The sequence below is a fragment of the Telopea speciosissima genome, chromosome 3, assembly GCF_018873765.1.
Source record: "Telopea speciosissima isolate NSW1024214 ecotype Mountain lineage chromosome 3, Tspe_v1, whole genome shotgun sequence".
Taxonomy (NCBI): domain Eukaryota; kingdom Viridiplantae; phylum Streptophyta; class Magnoliopsida; order Proteales; family Proteaceae; genus Telopea; species Telopea speciosissima.
In genome coordinates this window covers 12,075,014-12,100,857 of record NC_057918.1, presented here as the reverse complement: position 1 = coordinate 12,100,857, position 25,844 = coordinate 12,075,014, and the positions used below count along the sequence as shown (strand labels likewise).

The following is a 25,844-nucleotide window of genomic DNA, read 5'->3' as shown; positions in this document are numbered from 1 at the left end:
TAAATCGTTGAAGTAGAATGTCCCTCTTGATGGTAGAAACACCTCCAAAAAACTCCAACAGTTACAATCAACCCTAACCCTAAAATCGATGTGTCAGGGTTTTGTAAAACCCTGAAAAGGAGGATCGATTGGGGTTAGGGGTCTTCAAACACTTGGAAAGAGGCTAAGAATGAGGTCGAGTGATCCTTGTAGTTGGAGTAATCAGCCCTCCAAAAATCAGCAAAAATTGAAACATGTAACCTTTATGTCGATTTGAGTCAAGGTTTTAACAAGTACCCAAAAATAGCAGGTTGAGAAGGTTTTGCTGTAAGAACAAATCCAGCCATCAGAAAATGTCCAAACTTAGGTCCATTAAGGCTTGTAGTAGTAGGGAATCACCCCTAAAAAATTAGCTGCATCTGAAAAGGGAAACCCCAAAATCGATTGGAGTCAGGGTTTTGAAAAAGGGTCAAAACCCTGACAAGTTGAGATCGATTTGGGTATGGAGGCTGGAAAAGTTAATAAAAGATGGAGAGAAAGAAAGAAAGGGAAGGAAGACTATGGAATAGGGTAGAAGAGTGCTGGAAAAGGCTGCATAGGGGGCTCCAACAATGGAGGATCAATCTTCATTGGGTAGAAATCAGATCTCCAAAAATTCTAGACAGCTCCAATATCGCAGGTATGGCTCCATCAGATTTCGAACAGAATTTTTTTAATAAAAAAAGGTAGAAAGGGAGGGGGGAAGCAACTAAATCATTGATATGCTGTGTTTACCTCATTAGTGCTGTCCCTTTACAGGTTGAGAGGAAGAAGAACAGAAGAAGGAGAAGCCGAGAAAGGGAGAAGAAGGGAGAAGTCGATTGAAGAGATGGATGAGGGTTTTCTTCTCTTTTTCTAACTTAGATCAGACTAGCTCTAATACCAAGTTGGTAGAATCGTGGGCTAGAAAAGAGAGAATGAGAGAATAATTGCTTGTATTAATTGATAGGTAAGCCCCTCTATTTATAATAGAGGGGAAAGTTACAAGAGACTAAAATAGGCGATGTGGCACTAAAACCCATATAGCCGACTTACACTTAATAACATAAAGACTACCCCAAAAGGACCAGAATACCCCCACGGTATTCTGGAATACATATTCCAACAATCCCGTATGCCTTCTTTGTACCCACATTTTAGGCTCATTAAAGTGGCCCATTACAAAGAAAATACATAGAATCAAAGGCCCAATATATACATAACCCCACCAAAAGCTTATTTTCAATAAAATAAACCCATTATGTGACTTATCTGCATCAGCACGTCTCGTTTTCAGGCCTGACCAAAACTATGTCTGAACCGAGATCTTGATCCTTGGGCAGGACAATAAGTCAAGGATAACACCAACCTGGATGAAACCAAATAATAATCAATGGGTAAGCCATGTATAGGCTACACCAATTAACCTAGACGAAACCAAATTCATAGGCGGCATCTGAACTCCAACTTGAGTTGTTACTATGACCTGCAAGGCTGAGACTAATGTAAAGACTAAATTAGCTCAGAATGAGTCCCGAGTAAACCCACATTAACCAATTAACAAACCCAAGTAGAAGGGCATGGACCAACACAGGTTCAGAATAGGGGTATTTGCTGGAACACAGGTTTCAGCCAGTAGAAGGGGCTAATATTAGGGTCGAATTCAAGTCTGGGCCTGCACAAGTGACTCCCAAAGTTTGAGCCAATTCGGATGGCTAGAGACAGCCAAAGAGAAAATTCACCAAAATGGAAAGTAGGGGAGTTAGGTGTAGAAACCAAACCAAGCAGCAACTTGGACCCACAATTGGATCGAGTAGAGGTCCTACGGAGGTGCACCTATGCTGTAAATCTTGTGCAATTCTGATGGTTGAGTTGAGAGTTGCAGTGGTGACACCAAAATAGAAAGTCTTGGTGGATCTTGCGAACCAGAGGGAGCCTGATCTCCAAACCAGGGTTGAGTGTAGGGCCTGGTGTGGGGACTCTATGCTCCAGAACTCTACAGAATTTGATGAAGGATGATGGAGAAGAGGGGTCTTGAAGCTTGCAGCCAAACTGGGGCAAAAACTGGAATCCACAGGTGGTGGAATCTCTTTGTTCGATCAGCAACAGCAGCAGCAGTAGCACTCGAGTGGTCTTCTCAATGGTTGGGCAGCCACAACATCACAGCAGAATACAGAGATAGATGGAGAGACAGAGAAGATGGAGAAGATAGAAAATAGAAGGTTGAGGGGAATAGATGGATTAGTCTCTCACAGCCAGGCTCCTTCAGCCCTTCAAGTCTAACACACAACTTGAGAGAGAATCATACTTGCAACAAACAAATCTTCATTCAACTTAGTAAAATTGTGGAAGTGGCTAAAGCAGCCTTACAATAAATAGAGGGCAGGACTTGCTCCTCAAGTAAAAGCAAAAAAAAATAGAAACTTAATAACTTCAACAGAAAATTAGAAACTACTCTAATTACTTGACTGAACTAAATTAGAAACATAATAGATACTTCACCACTTCAAGTGGGGTCCACTATAAGTGAACATCGGCCCACACTTGAAGTTACAAAATTTTATCAATAACTTGACCATTATACCCCACGATTCTGGGTTTGAGAGACCCAGCAACTCCCAGCACTATTGGGCTGGCCCAACTTAAAGTTGGTTGACCCTTAGGCCCATTGGGTTGGTCCACCAATTGATGAAGTGAACCAGCCCTTCTCCCATGAGTTCCCTTAGAGTATTTCTTGCTAAACAACTTGGCTTCTGCATCAGCGACCTGTTTCGATAGGCTCATATATCACTCCTTAAGACGTACAAGAAATAATGAAAAAAATCCAGGTATTCATGTAAGCAACAATCAACAACATAACGGTCAATATTAGAATCAACAATTGAAGCATCTGAGGTTGCCTCAATCGGGGATTCAAAACTTCACCTTCAACAAGCGTAGGTTTATTATAATATAGTTTGTTACTATCCTGAATCATTTCTTTCTCAATTTATATCTCAGAAGGAATCAGTTAGAAATTCCATTTCAAGTTTTGAATCAATAATTGAGCTTCATGAGTGATGTTTCCTTATGCTAACTAATATGTGAGAGTCCCATTCAACGCCAAATGTTCATTATACAGAAAAGGGCCGTGCGTAGCTCCATATTCTCACATGTAATTTTGTTGGGAGTCTGATATTATGCTTATTCTCTCTTTTGTTCTGCATTGTTAGAGAAAATGTCTTCTTTTAGGATTGAACTTCTGCAAGTTTCATAAAATTTTGGTTTTCAATTTACAGCACATATTTTCAGTGTTTTATCCATGATTAGTTTCTCCATCTCAATCCGTAAGAGGTCAAACCTTTTATTAGTTTTTTTTTTTGTGACAGGGTTTGGGAGTGAGTGGGGTACTTACAACTTTTGGGGTTGCAGGAACTAACAAAATTGAGCCTATATAGATCATAATGTGTACCACTTTATTTGTGAATCCTTTTACTTTCTCTCATATATTTAGTGCTATAACCTATGCTAATACAGACTAATCCTCAATACTGCCAACAACCTGCTTTTAACATTTTAATACCAATCCAGTTGGATCTCCTTTCAACATTTTCTATTCAAGCATTTTAATAATATTGGTTGTGGCGTTTACTCTCTCTTGTCACGCATCTAATCTAAACTTTCACAACTGTGAGACTGCTATCCAGTCTAATTCGCTTTTACGGCCCATTAACCTTTCTCAAAAATCATACTCCACACAGCCATTGGTATCTTCAACATGGCATTGCTCTGTGTTTGTTCAATTCATTTATTGTCCACACAATTCGAGAACCAAGAAGCATCTGATGCTGCCTCAATTTGAGATACATGACAGAAGTGTTAATAGATTCAGAATCCCTAATTTGAAACCTGCTCTGATACCGTGTTTTTAGATTCAGAATTAGAATAAGGTTTGGATGGTCTAAGGTAGACCCCAAGCAATGTATTTATAATAAGGAGTCAAAATTACAAGGACATATTTGCCCCTATCATAGCCGTGGCTGTACACATAATATAAAGAAGAAAATGTCCAGAATACCCCCATGGTATTCTGGCCCATACTACAATTTAACAAGAAGGAATTGTTCTATTTCGAAACTTCACCTTCAACAAGCATAGGTTTATTTTAATAATCTTTTTCTTTCTATTCTGAATCATTTGTCTCTCAATTTATACCTCAGAAAGAGCCACTTAGAAATGTTATTTCAAGTTTTAAATCCATGATTGAGCTTCATGAGTGATGTTTCTTTATGCTAACTAATATCTCAGGGGCCTGTTCAATGCCAAATGTTGATTATATTGAACAGAAAAGGAGGTAGAGCTCCTTATTCTCACATGTAGTTTCGTTAGGAGTCTGATCTCGTGCTCAATTCTCTCTTCTATTCTTTATGTTATAGAAAATGTCTTCTTTTAGGATTGTGCTTCTGCAAGTTTCACAAGTTTACTGCAAATTTTGGTTTTCAATTTCAAGCTTGATTATTTCTTGGAAGGATTTAGGGCTCTGGATTGTATCAGCTTGAGCCAAACTGTTACAGCACATATTTTCAGGGTTTTATCCATGATTATCTTCTCCGTCTCGATTCCCAGGTTATCAAACCTCTTTTTCCATTTTTCCTCCACGGGAATGTGGAGGTGGGTGGGGTACTTACAACTTTGGGGTTGGGGGAAATAACAATAGTGAGCTTATATAGATCATAATGTATACCTCATTATTTGTGGATAATTTTACTTTGGTCTTCTGTCATTTATTTAGTGCTATAACCTATGCTAACTGAGACTTCTTCTATTCAACATTGCCAACACCATAATCAAGTATTTTAATAATCTTGGTCATGGCTTTCATTTTCTCGTGTTCCTTATCTAATGTAAAATTTTGCATTAACTCTAATTGGATGACATGCTTATTTCCTCATAGTTTTTCACTGAGCTGATAGATATGTGCTGATCACCTAGCTTTACTGCATCAGAACTTCAAACTCTAAGCTGCATTGGTGCTGTGATGAGTAACTTCCCACACCTGAAATTTTTTGCTGCAATGCTGTCTTGCAGGGCAAGTGATTGTGATCTTTGGTGGGTGGTTATGCCACAAATTTTTTTTTTAATTTTATGCAGTTATTGAGTTTAAGAGAATCCACTCCTTTTTCTTCTATTTTTACTTCCTACTTCTTTGTTGTTTTTGGGTGCGGTGGAGTAGTACTTTTTTTTTACTTCAATTCCTTAAATTACTCTTCTCTTTTTATTTACTTATTGTTTTTATCATTGTGATATTCCTTTTCTGTGAATTTTAGAAAGTATTATTAATCTTGCTGAACTATAAATTAATTGAATTTTTAATTAATGAAGTATATATTTTCAGAACACAATGAATTCAATTAAACCATCTGACTCTCCTTGCTTCAGAAAAAATAAGCTTACAAAGTCGTACCACCTGCTTTTGGGTTAATAGAAATTTTTGTAGAAGAAAGCTTCACTGTGTTTTTGCTCTGTTTCATGCTACAATTATGAATTATCTTTGAGTTTAGCAGAATGTATGTTTTAACTCAAGATCTTTGATTTCACAGAAAAATGCCCCCTTGTTGTCAATGGTATGTGCTTATTATACTGTTAATATTTCTCTTGGCCTTAATGGTATGAGCAAACAGAAAGGGAGTGAAAACTGCTGTTTTCCTATCGCCGAAGTTTGTCTGATGACCAGGAGAAGTGAAGAATAAATACACCATATTGGCATAATATTGACAGTAAGCACATTTGAACATGGTTGAGGGAGGAAAAGAATTTCAGCTAAACAATGTGTGTTGGAATCCTCCATGGTTCCTATAATATCAGTGATCAAGATACCAATATCCTGAATTTTAAAATTAATGTTTTTCAACTTTTTGTATTGCATTTCAGGGCATTTTAGTCTTTGGAACCCAATCTAATGATTTGGACAGTTTATGTGGGCTGCTTAATTAAATATCATTTTTGGAAATCAATTTTTTGATTGATGTTTTCTTGTTTCAGAAAATTTCTAACATCCCAATTTTTGGTAAGTTAGGAATGTTAGGAATTGACTGATCTATAACCTTTTTCAAAGGAGAAGGTTTGGGACCCTTTTGCTGAACCTGTGTTTCTTAATTCGCCATTTCTGGTTAGTTTTACTTTGTTGGGTTGAAAATACTTGTCTAGTTCACAATATTTTGGATTATGTATATCATATGTTATTGTTTTTGTTACTGTAATAGTAAAATTGAGTTTAATAAATTGGCTGTTATCTATATCTTTCATAAATATTTATAAATCCCTTTTCTTGGGTGAATAGAGGCTCTGGTAGTTGGAGTAACATGTGATTTTTATTTTGGGTTGTGTTGGACACAAAATTGAGACACCTTGGGGAAGGGTATATATAGGTCATTATATGTGACCTTACCCTACCTATATAATGAGGCGTACTTATTTCAAAAAATTATTAATGAAAACAAGTTCAACTCCAATGGGTTTATATCCAATTGCCATTAATGAAAATTAATTTTTGATGGTTCACTTAGTCAATACATTTAATATCTACCATGTGGAGTGCCACCTCTATTTAAATTGATTATTTGAATAGGAAGGCTCCACTTCTGATTATTATTTTGTAAAGAGTCAAATTTAATTCTCAATCTTATAAGACAATAATTTTTTCTAGGGTCCAAATATAAATTTGTGGGCAGGTAGGTAGGGTCCAGGTTTCCTACTTAAATGTAAAGTTTGGGCTTATTTGATTTGATCGCATGAAAAAATAAGAAGCAGCAGCAAAAATTATTGTAGTAGAACCTACATATCCCTATAGAGATGGGCCAATAAGATGGATACAGAGCTCAGAAGTAGCAGCGGCAGCCACCGCCACCCCTACCGTTGCAGTAGCAGATTGAGGAATAATGCTCTCCTGTGGTGGTTGTTGCAAGTGTTGTGGGGAAGGAAAGGCACCGACTCTTCGCTGTGGAGGAGTGGCTTATGCCTTCAAAATATGCCGTGCCCTGGTAATTTATTCGTGATGCACGCTGCTGTTACCGGTGCATGCAGTTCAATTCTTAGATGATGACAATAATCGGAAAAGTAATTAGGGGAAATTGCTTACAACAATAACTAAACGTTATCCCAATTAAATGAGATTGTCTACATGAATCCGTAGATAGACAAAATATAGGTAATAAAAGTAAAAGAGAGGAACACAACACTGTTGATAGCAAGTCAGCAATATTCCACCAGTGTGGGGTTAGTAATATGGATCCTTGCCCTCCAATTAGCTCTATTCGTTGTCATTCTTGAGACAATCTCGAATAGAATTGATTGGAGGACAAGGATCCATATAGGCCCATATAGGAGAAATTGTAGGGAGGTGGGATTTTTCTCATTTGATGAGTAATATTTAATCAGTGATTGGAATAGGATGGACATATCTTATGCTTACTAATTTGTGACGGTTGTGTTGACCCAATCACTCATAATAGTGGTTGGGCCTCGTTTTGCTGTATCAATCGAAATTTCACTATGTTTCATTGTGTTGTGGTGTTTCGGCCAGAAGCATCATGCAATGTTTACTTCATGCAGTGGAGGTAGGGTACAAAAATGTAGAAGTATGGTTGGATTCTAAAGATTTTCATGCTTGGTTGATGCAGGGGACATCAAAAGGATGGGCTGGGGAATTTTTTGATGTTTTTTTTGGAATTATCTGTTTGGAAAGAAGAATGTTGTCTAGTCGTGTGGGGCTCGTGTGTCTACACATAGGAACACACAAAATTACTGCCCCCCTCCCAGTGAAATAACAAAATCTCATCCATGTTGATGCCCTTACATTCACTCATATAAGCCCCCGCTGGTGCATGTGCCAAGCGACCAAGCATCGATCTCTTGCCCTATCTGTTATAATGACCAAGTAGAATGTTTATTGTTATGTAAGTATGTATTTATATGTAGTTAGTTGTTTGTGATAGTCGGAAATAATGTAGAGTTGTTTTTAACAAATTAATCTATTTTATTTCATTTGCATACAAAAAAATTTGGGAAAATGATCTCTCAGGGAGTGTGGCCTACGCCAGCACTCCCATGAGTCTATCTCTCCTCGCCATGTGAAAAGACACGCCCCCTTGTTTTAAGGAAAAATGATCTCTGTCTGGGAGTGTGGCCTACGCCAGCACTCCCATGAGTCTATCTGTCTCCTTCCCCATGTGAAAACATACTTCTACCATCTTATTTTAAGGAGGAGAGAGATAGACACATGGGAATGTTGGCGTAGGCCATATTCTTGTACTTCCCAAAAAAATTATATAAAAAAAGGGAGAATGTTTTCTATGTGGAACGCATGAGTCACATCCACACACAACAAGGGTAAGAATAACTGCCATACCCCCATGTATGATGGATATTCTGCCTCCTTTTGTGTCACCGTGTGTGCTCTCTCATTGATTGACGTGCAGCATGGCTACCTTGCGTCCCATAAAAAAATTCCTCTAATAATAAAAATGATAACGTCATCATTTCACATGCCACAATAAAGACGAGCCACTTTGATTCGCAAAAATGAGTTTTTTCCTTGACATGTATAACTATAATTACCGTCCCTATTTTGCTGCGTAAGCATATGCTAGCAGGGGCATATACGTTATTTCATAGGAGGGAAAAACAAGATGGACACGCATCTCACATGAGGCAATGAAATCATTGAAATGCCACTTCCCCTGAATGTCCGTACCGGTGCTCCCATTGGCCCCCGCGACGTGGGGCACGCATCCTGGCAGCTTCCCTAAAAATATTATTAGGTCATCAAGTGTCTGACTCTCAGGCACCAAAACTAGTTTAGAGTTTAGATGACAAAAATGAGAGATGTGATGAGCAGTGAAGATCTTCCACGTGTCTTGGACGAGACTTTCTTTCAGAAACGGTAGAAGCCAATGTTCTTGAACAGAGACTTCTATCGACGCGTTTATCCCTCTTAAATCTTATCGCCAATCTTAGTTTCCAAAAGATTTTGAGGTTTCAGAAACGATGATGCCTGCTCCAAAGACCGACAGAGACGCTTCGATTTCATCAAATTTCGATTCCGGCCTTCAGGTGCACTCGAACTTGCCACAAATTTCGTCTTTTCTATGGTAGATTTGATCTAATTTTCTTTAGATCGGTGGGTTTTATCTGTTTTTGATCGGGGGCCGTGGGTTTTGAACAGAGACCTGTTCTGTTATTTTTATTAGTTTCTCTCCCAATGATCTGTTCTCGTTACTTGATTCATTGTGCAAGTCCTCCTCCTCCGGTCGCCTCACAAACATGGCTACGACTCCTTATACATTTACTGATCCATCCCTCACTAACTCGAGGCATAATCATCAACTCCAAAGAAACAGAAAGCAACCCAATTCTCTAAACCCCTTAAAGATCCCTCCTTGCGGTCAATCTCGAGCAGCCGCTGTAGATGTGGTGATCTTCATCGCGGTCATTGTTGCTTCTGGGTTTTTAGTATTTCCATATGTTATGCTATTCTGCTATGGCGTTTCTGGAATTGTTGGGGCGATTCTTTCTGTAGTGAAAGACGAGGTATGTCGAGCTCCAATGGTCTATGCATCTATGGGACTTAGCATTTTCTTCGCAGCCTTAGGCGTTTGGGGCATTTCTAAATGCACTCGCACCGGTAAAAAGTGTGGAATCCCAAACTGCCGCGGCCTCCGTAACTCGGTGGAGTTTGATATACAGATTGAGACTGAGGAGAGTGTGAAGAATTCGAGTTCTCCTGTGAGCAAAGATGGTGCTGTGCAGGGTCTTCTTGAATTTGTACAAGAACGCCATAAAGAATTAGAAAATGAGTTAAGGAAGATGGCACCTGCAAATGGGAGGGCTATTATTGTGTTCCGTGCCAGATGTGGTTGTGCTATTGGTAGGATGGAAGTTCCGGGGCCAAAGAAGCTACGAAAGATCAAGAAGTAGGGGGGGGGGGGAATATTTATAATTGATAGGGAGGAACTCAACAGGGACTTAGTTTCAATTTGGAGAAAAGTATTGCTCATAAGATCAAGCTTCCCCGCACTATACTGTATTTAAATAAGTCAGATGAAAATAAGTTTGTAAGGATTGTATGTAAGTGAAATTGAGCATTGTCTTCTTTCTTTATATGTAGTCTTTTTATGATACATTTATTCACCCAAAAAAAAACTCTAAATTTTTCATTCCATTTGAACTTCACCAGGCTATTCATAGTTGCAGTTTGTGTTAGGCCTCTTGATAACTGGTTTTAAGTTTCTTTAGGGCGTGAAGTTTACTTGAAGTGGTTGTTCTAATGCAGGTTCCGAAAGTTACTTATTTAATCTTAAATTACTCTTACAAAGTCTACTCACATATGTGGAAGTAGGATATTTTGAAATGTATAATGAAATATAAGTAATTGATATAACCAATACCATGGAAAGTGAAAGGCTTGTTTTGTTTTGTTTTCTTTTCCCCGTCTCTTTTTATTACCAAATCTTTATTAATATATATATATATATATATATATATATTTTGTGTGTGTGTGTGTGTGTGTGGAGTGTTTCAGAGGTATATTTGAATGAAGATCACACTTTCTTTTTATGCTGATAAATGTAATTTTTTTTTCATAGTCTTTTGATATCATATTGGAACCATCTTAAATACTTCAGTCAACAATCATAAGGAAGCTATGTCTTTTGTACTGATCAAGTCAATCTAATAAAGGATCAGGCCTCTGTTGTGTGGTGACTATTTATCTTGAGAATTCATACACTTCTAAGAAATCATTTGTTTTCTTTCTTATTTTCCCATTACAAATTCTATCTTTTGCGTGTCCTTCCCCCCCCCCCCCCCCCTTTTTGGGGTGGGGGAGGGTTGAGGGGCTTACACTTTACAAAGACCATACATTCTTTTTATGCAGAAGCATGTAGATTTTTTTTTGCATTGTCTTCTGATATCAGTTTTGCTATTGCAACCATTAGGTTGCAGGTTCAAAACATGGAAACAGCCTCTCCGCGAAGCGGAGGTAAAGCTGCGTACATTTGCACCTCCCAGACGCTGCAGTAGTGGGAGCCTCGTGCACTGGGGCGCTCTTAGTCTTCTGATATGTACAATCTTAAATACTTCAGTCGACAGTTCTATTGCAAACTATGTATTTGGAAGTTATCAAGTCAATCTAATGATGGATCAGGGCTGTGCTGTTTGATTTGCCTATCTTAAGAATCCTTAGGACAATCCTAGTTATATAACATTCCTTGTGTTTGCCTTCGTGTGTTGAACTTTGGTGGTTTTTCATACTGTTGACATGGACTCTCTCTCTCTCTCTCTCTCATGTGTGTGCCTGTGCGAGTGCATCCTTGTGTGTATTTGTCTTGGCAGCTTTGGTGGTCTTTTGTACAGGTTAAAATCGAACCCTTTTCTCCTTATGTTGGAGTTATGGCCTGTTTTATTGTTCATTAGTGTATTACGTTTTTAAGTAAACCTTTATTTATTCTGTATTGTTATCAGTTGGCTCAGATAACTAGTTTCCACCATTGAACTGAAGAAGAGAGATTTGTTTATATTTTTGAAGTGATCAAGGAGAACAAGGTCCAAGGTGCGTGAAAGTATCTCATACGATTGAACTGAGAGAGCAGGAGTATATCTTCCTAAATAATATATTAAGTCGATAGATTCGATTATAGAACAGAATTTTTATATTCCTACCTGTGAATGAGCTTCTGATCTACTTTTAACAAATTGTACTCGAGCAGTTATTCTCAGCTTTTTTTTCTTATATAAAAGCTTCCCGGCAGACAAAATATCATTTCATGTTGGAGTTGGGAGAAATCGTACCACATCATCATCTTTGTTTCGGGAGCTGGAAGAACCAAACTTATTGCCATGTCTTGTTAGGGTGCTATTCACCTATGCTTAATTCACTATATGTACTGCACTTCCAGACCACTTCTTGTGCTCTGTTTCCAATACAGATACAAAGGCCGATCAAGACCATGTCTGGATCCATGTTGTTCTATTCCAAATTCCTTTTATCCATTTTCAGTTTTTTTATATCATAGAAATTACAGGAATACGATCTGTAGATTATTTGTCTTTGCTAAAACTTATATTCTTTGTAGTGTACTTTGTACTCAGGTCTCCATGGAACTATATTTTGAATTTCTTGCAAACTATTGCTTCCGAGATCCCACGTCATTCTATCTCTTCATCCAATTCTGGCACCTGTCCTGGTTATGAGTTTTGTCAGCCAATTGGAATCTAGGTTTGGCTATACTTTTTTTAGCAGAGAAGATCGATTCTTGCCCTTATAATTTGAGGGAATATTCCTGCATTATTTTACTTTGCCCTTCTTTCCCAATCAAGTTGTTGCTTTTAGAACAAACAAACACCAAGAATTCACACCGATGGTAAGGGCTTGCCATGAGACAAATATGATATCCTCTTTTTGTTGAAGGAACAATTAAATCTTTGCAGACTCTATATGCATGCATGTTTGTGTGAGTAAGGAACCACAAATCCTTCTTTCCTAATTGGTTATATATGATATGTATGGACTAAGTATCATGGACCTGAAGGCCATTATTTGGTACTGCACCGGATTTGCTCCATAGAAATTAGTATCTTCATTCTGGACATTTTTAGTTGGTATGGAACCAGACCACGCGGATAGAACATAACCCAAATTCCATACAGACTTGACAGTTTGAAATTCTGGTTGTTTAAACCGAGTCTCCAATCACAACATTTATTGTTTTTCTTAGACCTTCCAAAATTTGATTTTCTTTTGGAAGTTCAGATCCTTAAAGTGGTGGTTCCTGTTTTCATCTATAGGCAGTACATGTTTCATCCCCCACCCCTTCTTCTTCCCTCTAACAATACACAGACGTAAAACATATACTTATCATCACTTGGTAGATGGAGTCTTTTATTGTTTGGAGTGACATATTGCTTCTGTCATTTTTTGGTTGGTGGCTGTCTCCCATCCATTAAATTGCAATGATATATTTTAATTATTTTTTTATGACTGACTAGCCCCTTTTATTTCTCTTTTCCTGATTCTTGAAACCATTTTCTTCTCATCTTCTTTCCATGCTTTTGGATTTTTAAAGATCAACTCTAATGGGTATGGGCCCCTTGGAGAATAATAATTGATGGATGGAATACTTTTACTTTACTTAATGGTTTTTGATTCATTGGATTGTTTAGAGGACTCTTGATCCACCGGACCTTCTCCTACTGATAACCTGAAATACCTCAGGGTCATTCGGCATTATCCCAGAATCTCCTTTACTTGTTTTTGGAATATATTAAAGTGAGAAAGCAGCTGCAAGTACAGCAGCTAGTTAAAGAGAAAGGTACTTCAATTAAGTCTCCTTTTCCTTTTTTTTTTTTTTAAAAAAAAACCTTTGTGGGCCGCAACTATCTACTCTTCTTTATCATCAGATTCCCATATTAATTTGAATTCTGGGCAACCCATGAGGAGTTAGCAAAACTACAAGGTACTTAGCCTACATTTGTCAAATCCCTCAACCCTGCTGACTTATTTCTCAAGTTCAAACAGATAGAACTTACTTCTGAAGGGTCTACATGATGGGGGGGAGGGGAGTCTGGAGCCCACCATATAATTTTATGGGTATATGTTTGACCTGATGCAATGAAGCTTGTCACCAATGATCTGTAGACATTTTCATCTTGCTGCTCTCAATGTTATTCTGACCATCAATAAGAATGTGATGGATCAGACGGTTGGAATTATCTGATGGATGTGACCTAATTCTGAGCTTACCAGCTAGGGAAAGCAACATAATCACTTGACAACAAGATTACAAAATCAATTATATACAGAATGTGTTCATACCATTGCCAAAACACCCTTGGACATTATCTTTATGTGATCCAAAAATCTTGGTCACTCATTAGTTGGATAGACCTAGATTTTTCAAACTTGTTTTTAGTAATACTTAATAAATGATCTTTCTCACCTTTGAATCCTAGAAAGTTTTTTTTTATGATTATTGAATCCCTGAAAGTTGTTGCTTAATGCAGTAGAACAACTGAATGTATGTATGGCACTGAGATGGCAGCACTTTGGAGATTAATCATTGAGTTTGATTTGAGCCATCAAAATGATGTCCGCAACCCGATGAATGCAAAGTTTGATCCTGATCTAATCAACTTTTTTGATTCGTTGGTTGCAATTGTTGTCTTCTTTTCTCTTGGTTAGTTAAACTACAGGTTTCATGTTAAAAGCAAAACCCCATTTGGAATATGTTACAAATTTGACCTTTTATTGCTAATATTGAAACTTTAATAACAGATCAAGTCAGTGTAATAGGTAGGTTTGATTTAGAAGAACGTGTAAACAATCAGAAGAACTATGCGGGATCTTTATTGTCATTTGCACGATTAAGTTTGTGTATGTTTGCTCCAGGAGGAGAGGATATAGCTTTTGTAACTCATAGAGATGGTAATTTCTATTGCCCATCTTGAGGTAGAAGACTCTATATCAGTAACAGTCTTATATCTTTCTTTTACATCAGATGCTAGGACCATTAGAAAGCCTCACTTTTAACTAAACTGCTAAAAGTCGTTTCAAGCAATGGAAGGATAAGGTAATTCTCTAGGAATACCAAAATCATTTTCTTTTGTTTCCTTCTTAGCAGAGGTGCAGAGAGAATTTAAGAAATGGATCAATTTGTAATCAGAAGAGGGGCCTTTTTTCTGTCAATAAGGATGAAAACAAGCATTTTTCTGGTTCTGATAATTGGTTGCTTATTATTCTAAGAAATGTTGTAACTTTGCCCCTTTTCAGTTCTGTTGCAGACTGTCTCAGAAGAGATCCCTGCCTGCAAGAATTGTTCGTTTTCCTTAATTCCAAACTTTCCCCTCTCTCAACCAATGAAAAGAGCACTCTCCTGTAGAACTGAGCAGCAGATTTTGTTTGTTTGTTTCTTTTCCTATTTTTTGGTGTGGTTGTAGCTTTGTGCCACTGTTTGTTCATTCTGATTTTTATGCTAACAGGGGCTAGTTGGCAGATTAATAATTTGAATATAAACCTGACTGGATGGAGGGGAGAAAAAATAATAGTCAACCAACTGTGAACTTCCTCAGATCACAGAGAACTGCAAGATAAATCCAATGTGTGTAATCTGGGATCAGGATGAGTTCTTGGCATGGTTGTCCTCTGCAATGGAATCCCACTAAATAAGCTTTCCAGTTTCTCCCTACATAAGCACCTTTTTGTTAAGCTACTTCATTTGTTTTTGCATCAACCCTTGAATCAAAGCCTTGGATAACCTTACAAAATGTATTTTCCATGAAGGTTCATGGATTGTGATTCAATGAGCCTTCTCACATGAATCGGGCAATTTTATGATCACTGTCTGAAGAATTTCATGCCAGTACAAAATTGTGTAGGGTATTGATTGGAGATTCCAATCTAATATTTTTTAAAGCTCCCTATCAGATAATGTTTCACTTACTGAATCAAAATCCATTCAGTTTAACTAACTGGATTCACTTTATCCAATGTGTCTATTCATTAAAATAAGTGAAATAAGTTTCTGTCTTTAAGATCTAAGACTAGATTCTTTGATTCCCTCCCCCTAGAAAGAACAAAAAGGATCCACCCACTCCACATCTTCCTGGAAAATTTTTTTTTTAAAAAAAAAAAAAAGAAAACATCTGGTGGATTTTTATCTTCCAGTCACTTGAAGGAGAAAAAATCATGAGGAAAGAAAATTAAATAAAGCATTCCCATTAATTTCCCTTCAATGCTTCTCGCTGGGGAAAAAAGTTGAGCCCATTATTCATCATGGTGGGGCTACCTAACCAAGCAGAGAATCAAGCAAAACTACAAGAGAGAAGTGGGAAAACAGCAAGAGAAAAACAATCCAGACACTTTTCCTCTTTTCTCTCCTTTTGAGACTCAATTGAAACTGTGCTACTTTCTCTGTTTTTTGATGCTTCATAGATTCTCTCCTTTTGAGACTCAATTGAAACTGTGCTACTTTCTCTGTTTTTTGATGCCTCATAGATTCTCTCCTCCTCTTTCAAGTCAAAGAAGAAAGAAAAAATTGAGGGGGAAAAAAAAGATGACATGGAGTGGAAGATGAGAGGAAAGCAAGAGTCCCAGCTCATTGCATATATTCTTTCCTACATATCCCCACTTATATTTCCAGTTATGGAGTAAAAATAAAGGACAGGACACCCAACCCAAATTATAAAGAGAACTACAGCTACCATACGATTGAAACAAAGTTGCAGGAATCAAAGACCCATATTTTTGTGTGAGTCTTCAGAGTGGTTCTGATTCACAAAACCGAAATGGGTCTGCAGATAACCCAAAACCAGGATGTGGGTCTGGTTCTGTCTACTGATGCAAAGCCTAGGCTAAAATGGACTCCAGAACTTCATCAACGATTTAAAGCAGCAGTTACTCAACTTGGAGGAGCAGACAGTACGTATAAAATTCTATATTCAATTCATTTTTCTTCAAAATCATGTAACAACTACACGCAGCTTTAACCTTTTTTTGATCTCATGTGAGCAGAGGCAACACCTAAGGCTCTGATGAGGGTGATGGGTATCCCTGGGCTTACATTGTACCATCTAAAGAGTCACCTACAGGCATTCACTCTTTCTGGTTATGTCTTTGATTGTTACTTAAAGCCCATAAAATAAAGAGAATCATAAAGTATATTCCTGTTGGTTATTGCAGAAATACAGGCTTGGGAAGAATCAGCAATCAGAAACTAGTAGTGACAATAATCAAGAAGGTGAGATTACTGATCTACAAAAGACAAATCATCTCCTCAAATTGTCTCTCGTTCGAGTCTTTATGGGGTTCTATAACAGATATGGCAGAGGTAGACTGCAGAGAGGATGAGATTGGAGGTGGCTGGACCAGTGGGGAAATCATTGGTAGAAACAGCAATCAGATGAATGAGTAAGAGTTTAAATAGCTTCCTTCCATCCCTTCTTTCAGTTTGATGGGGAAATTGTTGTAAGAAAATCTTTGGTTGATTAGGGAATGTGTTTCTCAGGAGTTTGCAGATAGCACAGGCTCTGAAGATACAAATGGAAGTGCAGAAGAAGCTTCATGAACAGATGGAGGTAGGACATCGATTATACCCCCTCCATTTTAAACTGTTGTTCGCATTTGATTAGAGTCACTGGTACCCATCAAACCACAATTGTTCTTTTTCAGGTGCAGAGACATTTGCAGCTGAGGATTGAAGCTCAGGGGAAGTACTTACAATCAGTACTAACGAAAGCACAGGAAACACTTGCAGGATATAGTTCTTCTATGGGAATAGAAGCCGCCAAAGCTGAACTTTCTCAATTGGTCTCCATGGTGGATTCCCGACGCTCGAGTCCTCCATTATCAGAATTAACAGAAACATGTGGTTTAAGCTCACAGAACTTAAGGAAGAGACCCATGAGATGCATAGATTGTTCAATGGATAGCTCTTTAACATCCTCTGGAAGCTCAGCTAGAAAGGATGGAAAAGCACAAAATGTAGGGGATGGAGACATCCCTGGCTCCATAGAACCTTCTGTTCTTCTTCCTCTTGCATCAACAGAGATGAACCCAGATGGATGCAACACGCGGGACACCAGATCAAGTGATCATCTCGTCGATCAAAAGGGAAGTGGGAGCACCTTTTCTGATGGGAATTGTGTTGGTCAGGCAGCAAGTCAGAGATCACCAACCCATAAAGAGAGATCTGGTAATGGATTGAGAGAGTTCAGATTGGCAAAGGAGCTTGATCTGAACAGCCTGTATCAAAGCGAGATGGATTCAAGCTGCCATGAGCTAGACCTCAACTGCAAGGAACCTGACCCAAGTCATCTCTGAGTATTTGAAGCATTTTGGCGCTTAAGAGATTTTCTAAAGATTGAAGATAGCTAGACAGTGGCAAGTCATTATAAAATATGCATAATATTCATTAATGTAATTATATCCCAAATACTTCTGCAAGTATATATCCTTTTAAGACATATTATGTGTGTGTGTGTGTGTGGCACCCCAAGAACTCTTATTTTCCTTAGTTAATGGAAATATATTTACTCATGAAAAATAAAATCATGTTAGGGAATTAAAACAATATTTGCCACACATATAGATGGTTTGGGAAAATAACAGACCTTTATGACAATAATAATTTGTCTGATTTAAAGCTTCATCTCATTGTCGTAATATTAGTGGTTGATACAATAATAATAATGACAACAAAAATAATTCAAGGTACGATTTGAATTAGGCACAAATCCAACCAATGCCTTGTCTTGTTGTTTATGTATTTATCATATCATTAGATTTCTTATTTTATTTTGTCTTCAATTTCACCATCGTTATTACCAAAGTGTCTTCTCTTTATACTAGTATTTTTTTTTATCCAAATGAAAATTTTACATTTCAAGTAAAAAAAAAAAAAAACATCTATTCCTCATGTGCATCTACACTAATATCCCTTTTATCATCATCATCATCATTATTACTATTGGAAAAGGAAGTGCATGGCGATCGAGTGCAAATTATAATGTAATTTGCATACTCAATCAAGTGACCAAAACCTCAAGCATGCTTCGAGAAAATATGCCAAACTACCATAATGTGTGCAATCTCACATAATGATATATTGGGTCTACATTCACACTCTCTCTCATAATCTGACTCGCATGAGCCTCATATGGATGATACCATTCTTTGCATTACCATTTGTATGCTGTGCAAATTTCTCACACAAGTGTCATGGGAAACCCTCTCCCATTGCTTTTTTACAATAATAACCCTTGATACTTCTATAGGTGACCTATCCTTTTTCTTTTATGAGAACAGGTGATCCAAATTGATGGTCCCAACTCTCCTCTCTCCTCCCCATCCCCCAACTCTATTCATATTTATCATATCATGAGAGATAATGGGGTTCAGGAGAAGAAAGAAAGGATAAATTATCACCCCCTGGTTTTCAAACGGAACTCAAGTCACCTCCTGGTTTTTTAAAATACTCAAATCACCTTCTGTATTAGACTCCAAAATGACAAATTAGTCCCTACCTTTAGTTTTATGCTATTAAGTGATGATGTCAGCTAGTTATATAAATTTAAATCCCTAAACTACCCTTAACATCCAACCATAGATTTTGAAAGGTAGTATTGTAAATTTAATTCTAATGTTTTAGTGCAAGGTTAAAATAGTCATTTCACACCAATAACTAACAGCAGACTAATACCGTTACTGTAAAAGGGGACGAATGAGTATTTTCAAAAACCAAGGGGTGATTTGAGTTTTGTTTGAAAACCAGTGGGTGACATGTAATTTATCCAAAAAGAAAGGGGAGGGGGGCAGGATCTTTATCCTCTCAATTACACTGCCTATACTTGACCTCAAGTACATCTAACATAGGATGCAGAAATGACTATCCTATCCCCTGCCCGAGGTGGGATCCACGTGGGGTCCACCTCCCTCTATTAGATGTACTTGAGGTCAAGTACGGGCAATGTAATTGAGAGGATAAAAATTCAGAGGGAGGGGGGGAGGGGGAGGGGAGAAAGAGAGGTATAAATAAAAGATCAATTTTTATTTCATCATGGTGAAGATAGAAACCCGGCATCTAAACTTTCGGATAGAACTCCACTCACGAAGGGTATTTGTGATGTGGGGGTCAGTGATAAATCTAAAGCTCAATCATAAGATCACATAACCACTAGATAAGGAATTTTTTTTTTTCTACGAAAATTTTTTTACCTTAAAATAGAAGAGAGAAATTGTGAAGGATGAATGATACCTCATACTAAACTTAAGCTCTTTTGTAACTCATGGGTAAAAAATATAGAAGGAAAGTATAGAAAGTGTTAATAGTATCAATTCATAATTAAAAAAAAAAAAAACTCAGTCAAAATGAAGGGAAATAAGAATAGGTAAAATCATCCATCCATTGAATTTCCACACAGATTTTATAAGTTTTTGTTGATATTTTTAGGCAAAAGGTTATATGAACACCTGTGCATGATGCACGATCGTACATATACCAGAGGGCCCAAAGGGCAAGTATGGGTACACAAATTTGTTTTCGGGAATGATGATTCTAAACACAAGTATGGGCACACATGTTTGTGTGTATCACTAGTCTACCAAAAAAACTGGATCAATAGAGAATTTGAATGGATTACAGTTAAGGATAAGATTCTCAATTAATAGTTCATGATTGCTACCCAAACTTGAGAGATCTTTATCACTACATAGAATATTATGGGTTTTGGTGTACGGATGATTGATGTCTCCTTAATTATATATCATCACTATACTGGATTCATGATGTTTTTTTATAGAGGAAAATGATACTCAATGAAGAATCCACTTCTCATATAGAATGAATCAAACCATGGAGCTAGCGCCAATGTGTCTCTCTCTCTTCTCCCAGTACACTAGTTTGGTTTTGGGAGAATCAAACCAAGAAACAAGACCAAATCATTAAAGGAGAAAAGAAGAAACCTATGAAAGGCTGGGCATACCACTTGTGCATCGCGGGTTAGTGCTCACTGCTTGCTGTGTCTCTCTTTTCCTCCTTTGAAATGGCCCCTGCCTCCTTTATGATGCCCCATAATCCATCCAACACCCCCATTGGTGCTGCCTGCTAATTTATCGCGCATTGGTGGTATGCCTAACCCTCTCCCGTAAGTAATAAGGCCTCACGTACTAACAGCCAGTCACAACTAAGCATTGGCCCAAGTCGTGGGAGTGGTTGCTTGTTAGACTGTCAACCCCATCCCCCCTCCTCCCTCTTTGTCAACACATAAAAACCCTGTGGGAACCATCCCTTTATGATGGTGGTTGGACCTTGAAAAAAAAAATTTTAAAACATCATGAGAATAGAAGAGTGGGGGGACAGGAAAGAAGCATTTCATTTGATAGTTTGAGTGAATATAGAGCGAGTTTAAACTTTAATGGAGTACTAAAAAATCACCGTTCTTGGAAGTACAACGGTAAAAACTGTAGGTTCTTCATGATAGATACAAGCAAGCACTCTAGGGTACTGAACATGTGACCTTCATGTGGGTAGGGGACCTCTTCCCACTACAAATGGATTCCATTAACCCAATCACATAAATGCCAACCTTATAGACTTCATTATTATATTGCATGATGATTGCGGGAACCCCACCCTGCAGGCCTGCACCTTTCCTCATGTTAGTGGTGTAAAGATGATCCCAAGAACACCACCTTAAAAACCAATTGAAGAGTGACAAATTAGTGCAAATGTATTGAAGAATGTCAATTGCAGCAAAAATTGCATTCCCCTTAACAAAACAGAAGCCATAGCTAAATAACACAGATCCACGGAGAAATTTCTTCAGAGGAATCCAACTATTTTTTCCTCCTATACAGTGTGTGAAGTGTGAACTGATTATTAAAATTTTAAAAGAGGGACAAAAGATAAAAGACAATGTTACAAAGAAAGAGAAACTCAATAATTAACTGGCAACAGAAAACATACAAAGAAAAAACTCTCAAAAAAAAAAAAAAATCAATTCATTGATTTCTTTGCAAAGCAAGCTTATTCCTGTACACTTTTCCCATAAAGAGAAAGGGGGGAAAAAAAGTCCAAAAAAACTGCTTAATTCTCCTAAGGGTTAGAATTATTTGATGTTCCATCGTCATTGGAAGTGTTTGGAGAAGAATCAGAAGAAGACTCAGTTGCAGTAGTAGTAGTTGTTGTTGTTGAATCCCTATCACCATCACTGCTATTAGAGAAAGAGAAAGTGACCCAAATCTCTCCCCTATCAGCCCTCCTCTCTCTCCCTTCATCATCTTCACTATCTCCATCATGATCACCACGGCCTCTCTTCCTACACTCCTCTTCGTCATTCGGCATCTCAAACCTGCAAACAGGGCAAGACCCGTGCATCCTCAACCACTTCTCTATACAACCCGCATGGTGCCTGTGCTTGCAGGGCATCTCCTTTGCCTCCCCACCAATTTCCCATCCATCCAAACAGATCGAACACTCCTTATCCAAATCCTCTAGGGTAATTTCCACCGTCGGCATCTCCTCGATAGAGGCTTTCGATGCCGGAGGCAAACCTTCTTTGGTCAAGGCATCTCGAAGCAGAGATTCCAAACTCCTACCCCCTTCGATCACGATCATACCCTGGGTTATAGGGTTTATGAGGATGATACGATCCATCCTCCTTTCCTCACTTTCTTGATCTGAATCGCTACTGGGTTCTCTCGTCGTAGAGCTACTCGATATCCCCAGTATGAGGGGAAGACGCAGAGATAGATCCCTGCTCCTCCTTTCCAGTTGCTCCACGAATGATGATACGTCAGACGCATCTGGGTTGGCTGCCATCTCCTGTTTTCTGCTGATCTGCTACTGCAACTGTAGAAATAGAATCAAAACACAATAGATTATAGAGTATAGAGAGAGAGAGAGAGAGAAAGGGAGATGAAAAGTGAAAAAAATACTAGAGAAGAAATACAATATTCTTTTAAGAAATAAGAGAATGAGAGAGAGGAGACGATAGATATAGACACATATATACAAAGAAAGCGTCCACAGGAAAAAGCAATCAGGAAGATTGTGGAAACATCTAGAATTTTTGTTGTTTATCTACAGAGGCCGGTGAAAACGGAAGAAGATATTTTTCCCATTTTCTTATTTCTCTGGTTTGACCTTTGAAGTTTGAATTAGGCGCACTGGCGCAGGCTGCGCCCAGACACATGGGGTGGGCGCAATAATCATCCTACCCCTGGGTGGTAGGCCCATGTGTTCGGGCTAGGGTTGTAAACGGATCGGATTTGGTTTGGATAGTGTTATATCTGCATCTGCATCTGTATCCGATTAGCTATCGGACGGATTTGGATAGTGCTAAATGGATACGGACACAGATACGGATCGGATATTTTATCCGTTTACATGTAAATATAGCTTAATTTCTCTCTTCTTTAATTTTAATATTAATTGCATGAGTTTAATTTTAATATTAATTTCACCTAACAAACAAATGCCTAAGTCGGGTCTGTGCTACGACAACAACTCGGGAAACGTTCTCGGTTTCTTTTTAATATTCTCGAGACATAATCTCAACTGTTGTATGGAGTCCACAGCGGTCGTTGGTATTATATACCTTTCCGTGGGTAGACCTCGATAATCATAGCCAGGACCCCATTCCGGCATACTTCACACTCCTCAGTAACAGGGAGCTATGATCACCCAACACCTAAACCCCTGCTGGTAACGGTTGTAGCATCAAGGAATGACATTCCTAGTCATATGCAGTCTAAATGGCATAATACGAGGTGTACAGTGCTCTCGTATCCCATACTACGGCACACCATATCTCTCATTTCCAAGTCGACTACGGCATCTAATCTATCACAAGCATTCACATTGCCAACCATTTCACATCATATCAATCACAACCATAAGTTATAAACAATGAAATCAATAAATATCATAAATAAAACATGAATTTAAATATACAAATGATTCCTGGCAAATACATCAAAGAATGAAATAGACACTCTTAAAAGAAATCAAAGCCTACCCCCACTTACCTTGTTATACTTGCGACTAAGAAATCGGGTTATGCTTCGTGTCGATTGCCGGTACTATTCGACGAGCAAAAGGTAAAGTCCTACGAATGTTTAATCACACCCGGTGTTAGAAAGCGTCAAAAATTTGTGTGGAGTCCTAGGGTTACCTCGTGGTAAGATTGGACAAGGTCTAGGACGTGTTCACGAGTGAAACAGCATCTCAGGTTGATGAGGCAGTCAACCGGGACACCAACCTAAGATGACAGTAGCTGAAAACTGAAACAATCATTCTCTGGTGGATGAGCCAGTCAACTGGGACACCAACATGAGATTATGACAGATGTAAAAACTAAGGTAGTATTCTCTGGTTGGTGGTCCAATCAACTGGGACATCGACCAGAGATGCATAGTAGTCCAAAAATCGCAGGAAACAGAATTTTAATGGGGTTTTGGGCTGGATTTTGTTTAATTGATCAGGGAATATTGTCCACATATCTATTGCCATGATGTGGACCCATCTTACGATCCAAGTACAAGGGAGAATGGGGTTCTAGAATTTTAACATAATCAATTTCAGATAATTTTAAATTAATTGACTATGGAAATTGGTAGGGAAACTATATCTAGACTTAAATTCAGAAACCGGTTAAGCATATGTAAAAGAATGAGTCAGAAAATCAAGTATTTTATAAGGTTTGGCATCTATATGGATAGAGAATGAATCCAATGATTGGATTCATCAGTAAGAAACGAAAATTAAAGAATTTCTCCTTTGATTTCAGCAAAGGATTGGACTTAAGAACACAATCTATAGTGGTTTGAAGTGATAGAGGTAGGAAGCTTACCCAAGGATAAGGGTTCAATCAAGGTAGGGATCTCCTTCAGCCTTTCTTCTTCCTCTTCTTCTTCTCCTTTTTTTTTCTCTTCTTTTCCTTTCTCTTCTCTTTGTTTTCAAACCTTTGGAATAGTGCAGGTGGGTGGATTAATATTGGAATAGATTTTACTTCCTTTACCTAGTTTAAACATGAGTCGATTCGGTGGGGTTTAGATAAAGTTTTGATTAATTAAATCTTGACATGAATCGGTCCTCTAAGTATTGATAAAGTTTTGATTATTTAATCTTAACATGAGTCGATTCTTTAAGTTTTGATAAAGTTTTGATTAATTAAATTCTTATATCTTAACTAAACCAACCTTAATACTAATTGTAAAGGTTGTCATTTAGTGGTGGGTTTTATTGGTTTATGTTTTAAGTCGACCCCTGCACAGGTATTTGGACTTTGTGGGTCCCATGAGTCCCAAAAAGTTGGGAAAACATTTTCAAGCCATTAATCGGGATGCGGCGACGAGATCCCCGACCCAAAACACTGGGTCCCGCGCCTCTAGAAACAAAATTTGCAGTGGCAGAATTCTCTGGTCGATGCAGCAATTGACTAGTACATCAACCTGAGATTTTTTTCTTCGTTTTCTTCGTGTCAAAACACCCAAAGTCAATGTGTTCCACAAGCGAATCCACACGGACATAGTTATAATACTAAAAACACTTAATACGAGGTTAGGATCCCTTACCACGAATTGTACATCTATGTGTGGATCCCACAACCGCACGGAGGAGGTATCTGTCATTTTATCGGTAAGCAACGTGTTACCACCGGGATTCCTTCTTCATCTTCTATTCGTTCGAACATAAATCAATATTCCATATCGCACACGATGCCATGACTTCGGGTTCCGAATCTACATTCAGATTTGGGTTAGGGTTCAAATAAAAAATTTTCCAAGCCGTAACAGTTAAAGTGACTTTTATTATACAGTTGTTGTCCAGTTGCTATTAGCACATGACCCAAGACTAAGCAAGACACTTGGCCCCTCAAATTCTAGTATTCTACCCCTTTCATATCTGTTGCACATAGAGGACACACACCAGTAGTTAATGAATTGCTTTTGAAAGATTCTGATTTGCTTGAGATTTCTAGTTCCAATGGAAAAAAGGCTTTAAATTTAGCTACTCAACAAGGGCATGTTTGGACCCGATTAGGAATTGAAATCAGACCACTCATTAGTTAATGGTCCTAGATCTTAGATTTGGAACCGGTGAGCTTATTGGTGCAGATCTGGTCTTGACATCTTAGAGCCGGAACTGCTAGAAAACCAAACCGATAGCCTAGAACCGGACCAGTTGATACCCCTACTCCCTCATTAGTGGATTTTCAATGCCACCATAATCATGAACTTTCTACCAATTTTTAATTATCATTGGTGAATGACAGGCTAGAATGTTGGAATGGACTACATTCGCTGAATACACCTT

General features: G+C 38.1%; 3 protein-coding genes across 4 annotated transcripts; 2 read left to right on the top strand and 1 right to left on the bottom strand.

Annotated features, from left to right (window-relative positions):
- Positions 1–9,028: 9,028 nt before the first annotated feature.
- LOC122653685 (uncharacterized protein At5g19025) lies at positions 9,029–10,130 on the top strand. Its single transcript, XM_043847615.1, has one exon. The coding sequence runs from the start codon at positions 9,298–9,300 to the stop codon at positions 9,949–9,951; it is 654 nt and encodes a 217-aa protein (XP_043703550.1). The 5' UTR covers positions 9,029–9,297; the 3' UTR covers positions 9,952–10,130.
- Positions 10,131–15,969: 5,839 nt separating this feature from the next.
- Positions 15,970–17,897, top strand: LOC122653559 (myb family transcription factor PHL8-like). 2 transcript variants are annotated; one of them, XM_043847428.1, is made up of 6 exons: positions 15,970–16,447; positions 16,541–16,617; positions 16,709–16,766; positions 16,846–16,936; positions 17,019–17,103; positions 17,198–17,897. In XM_043847428.1, exons 1-6 carry the CDS (start codon positions 16,315–16,317, stop codon positions 17,846–17,848), a joined length of 1,095 nt encoding a protein of 364 aa, XP_043703363.1. In that variant the 5' UTR covers positions 15,970–16,314; the 3' UTR covers positions 17,849–17,897. The 2 variants fall into 2 exon arrangements, with proteins under 2 accessions (XP_043703363.1, XP_043703364.1); XM_043847429.1 differs by having other exon boundaries at positions 15,971–16,447; positions 17,034–17,103.
- A 3,708-nt stretch (positions 17,898–21,605) lies between these two features.
- LOC122653677 (E3 ubiquitin-protein ligase MPSR1-like) lies at positions 21,606–22,437 on the bottom strand. The gene has a single exon (XM_043847606.1). It carries the CDS (start codon positions 22,344–22,346, stop codon positions 21,621–21,623), a length of 726 nt encoding a protein of 241 aa, XP_043703541.1. The 5' UTR covers positions 22,347–22,437; the 3' UTR covers positions 21,606–21,620.
- Between the last annotated feature and the right edge of the window lie 3,407 nt (positions 22,438–25,844).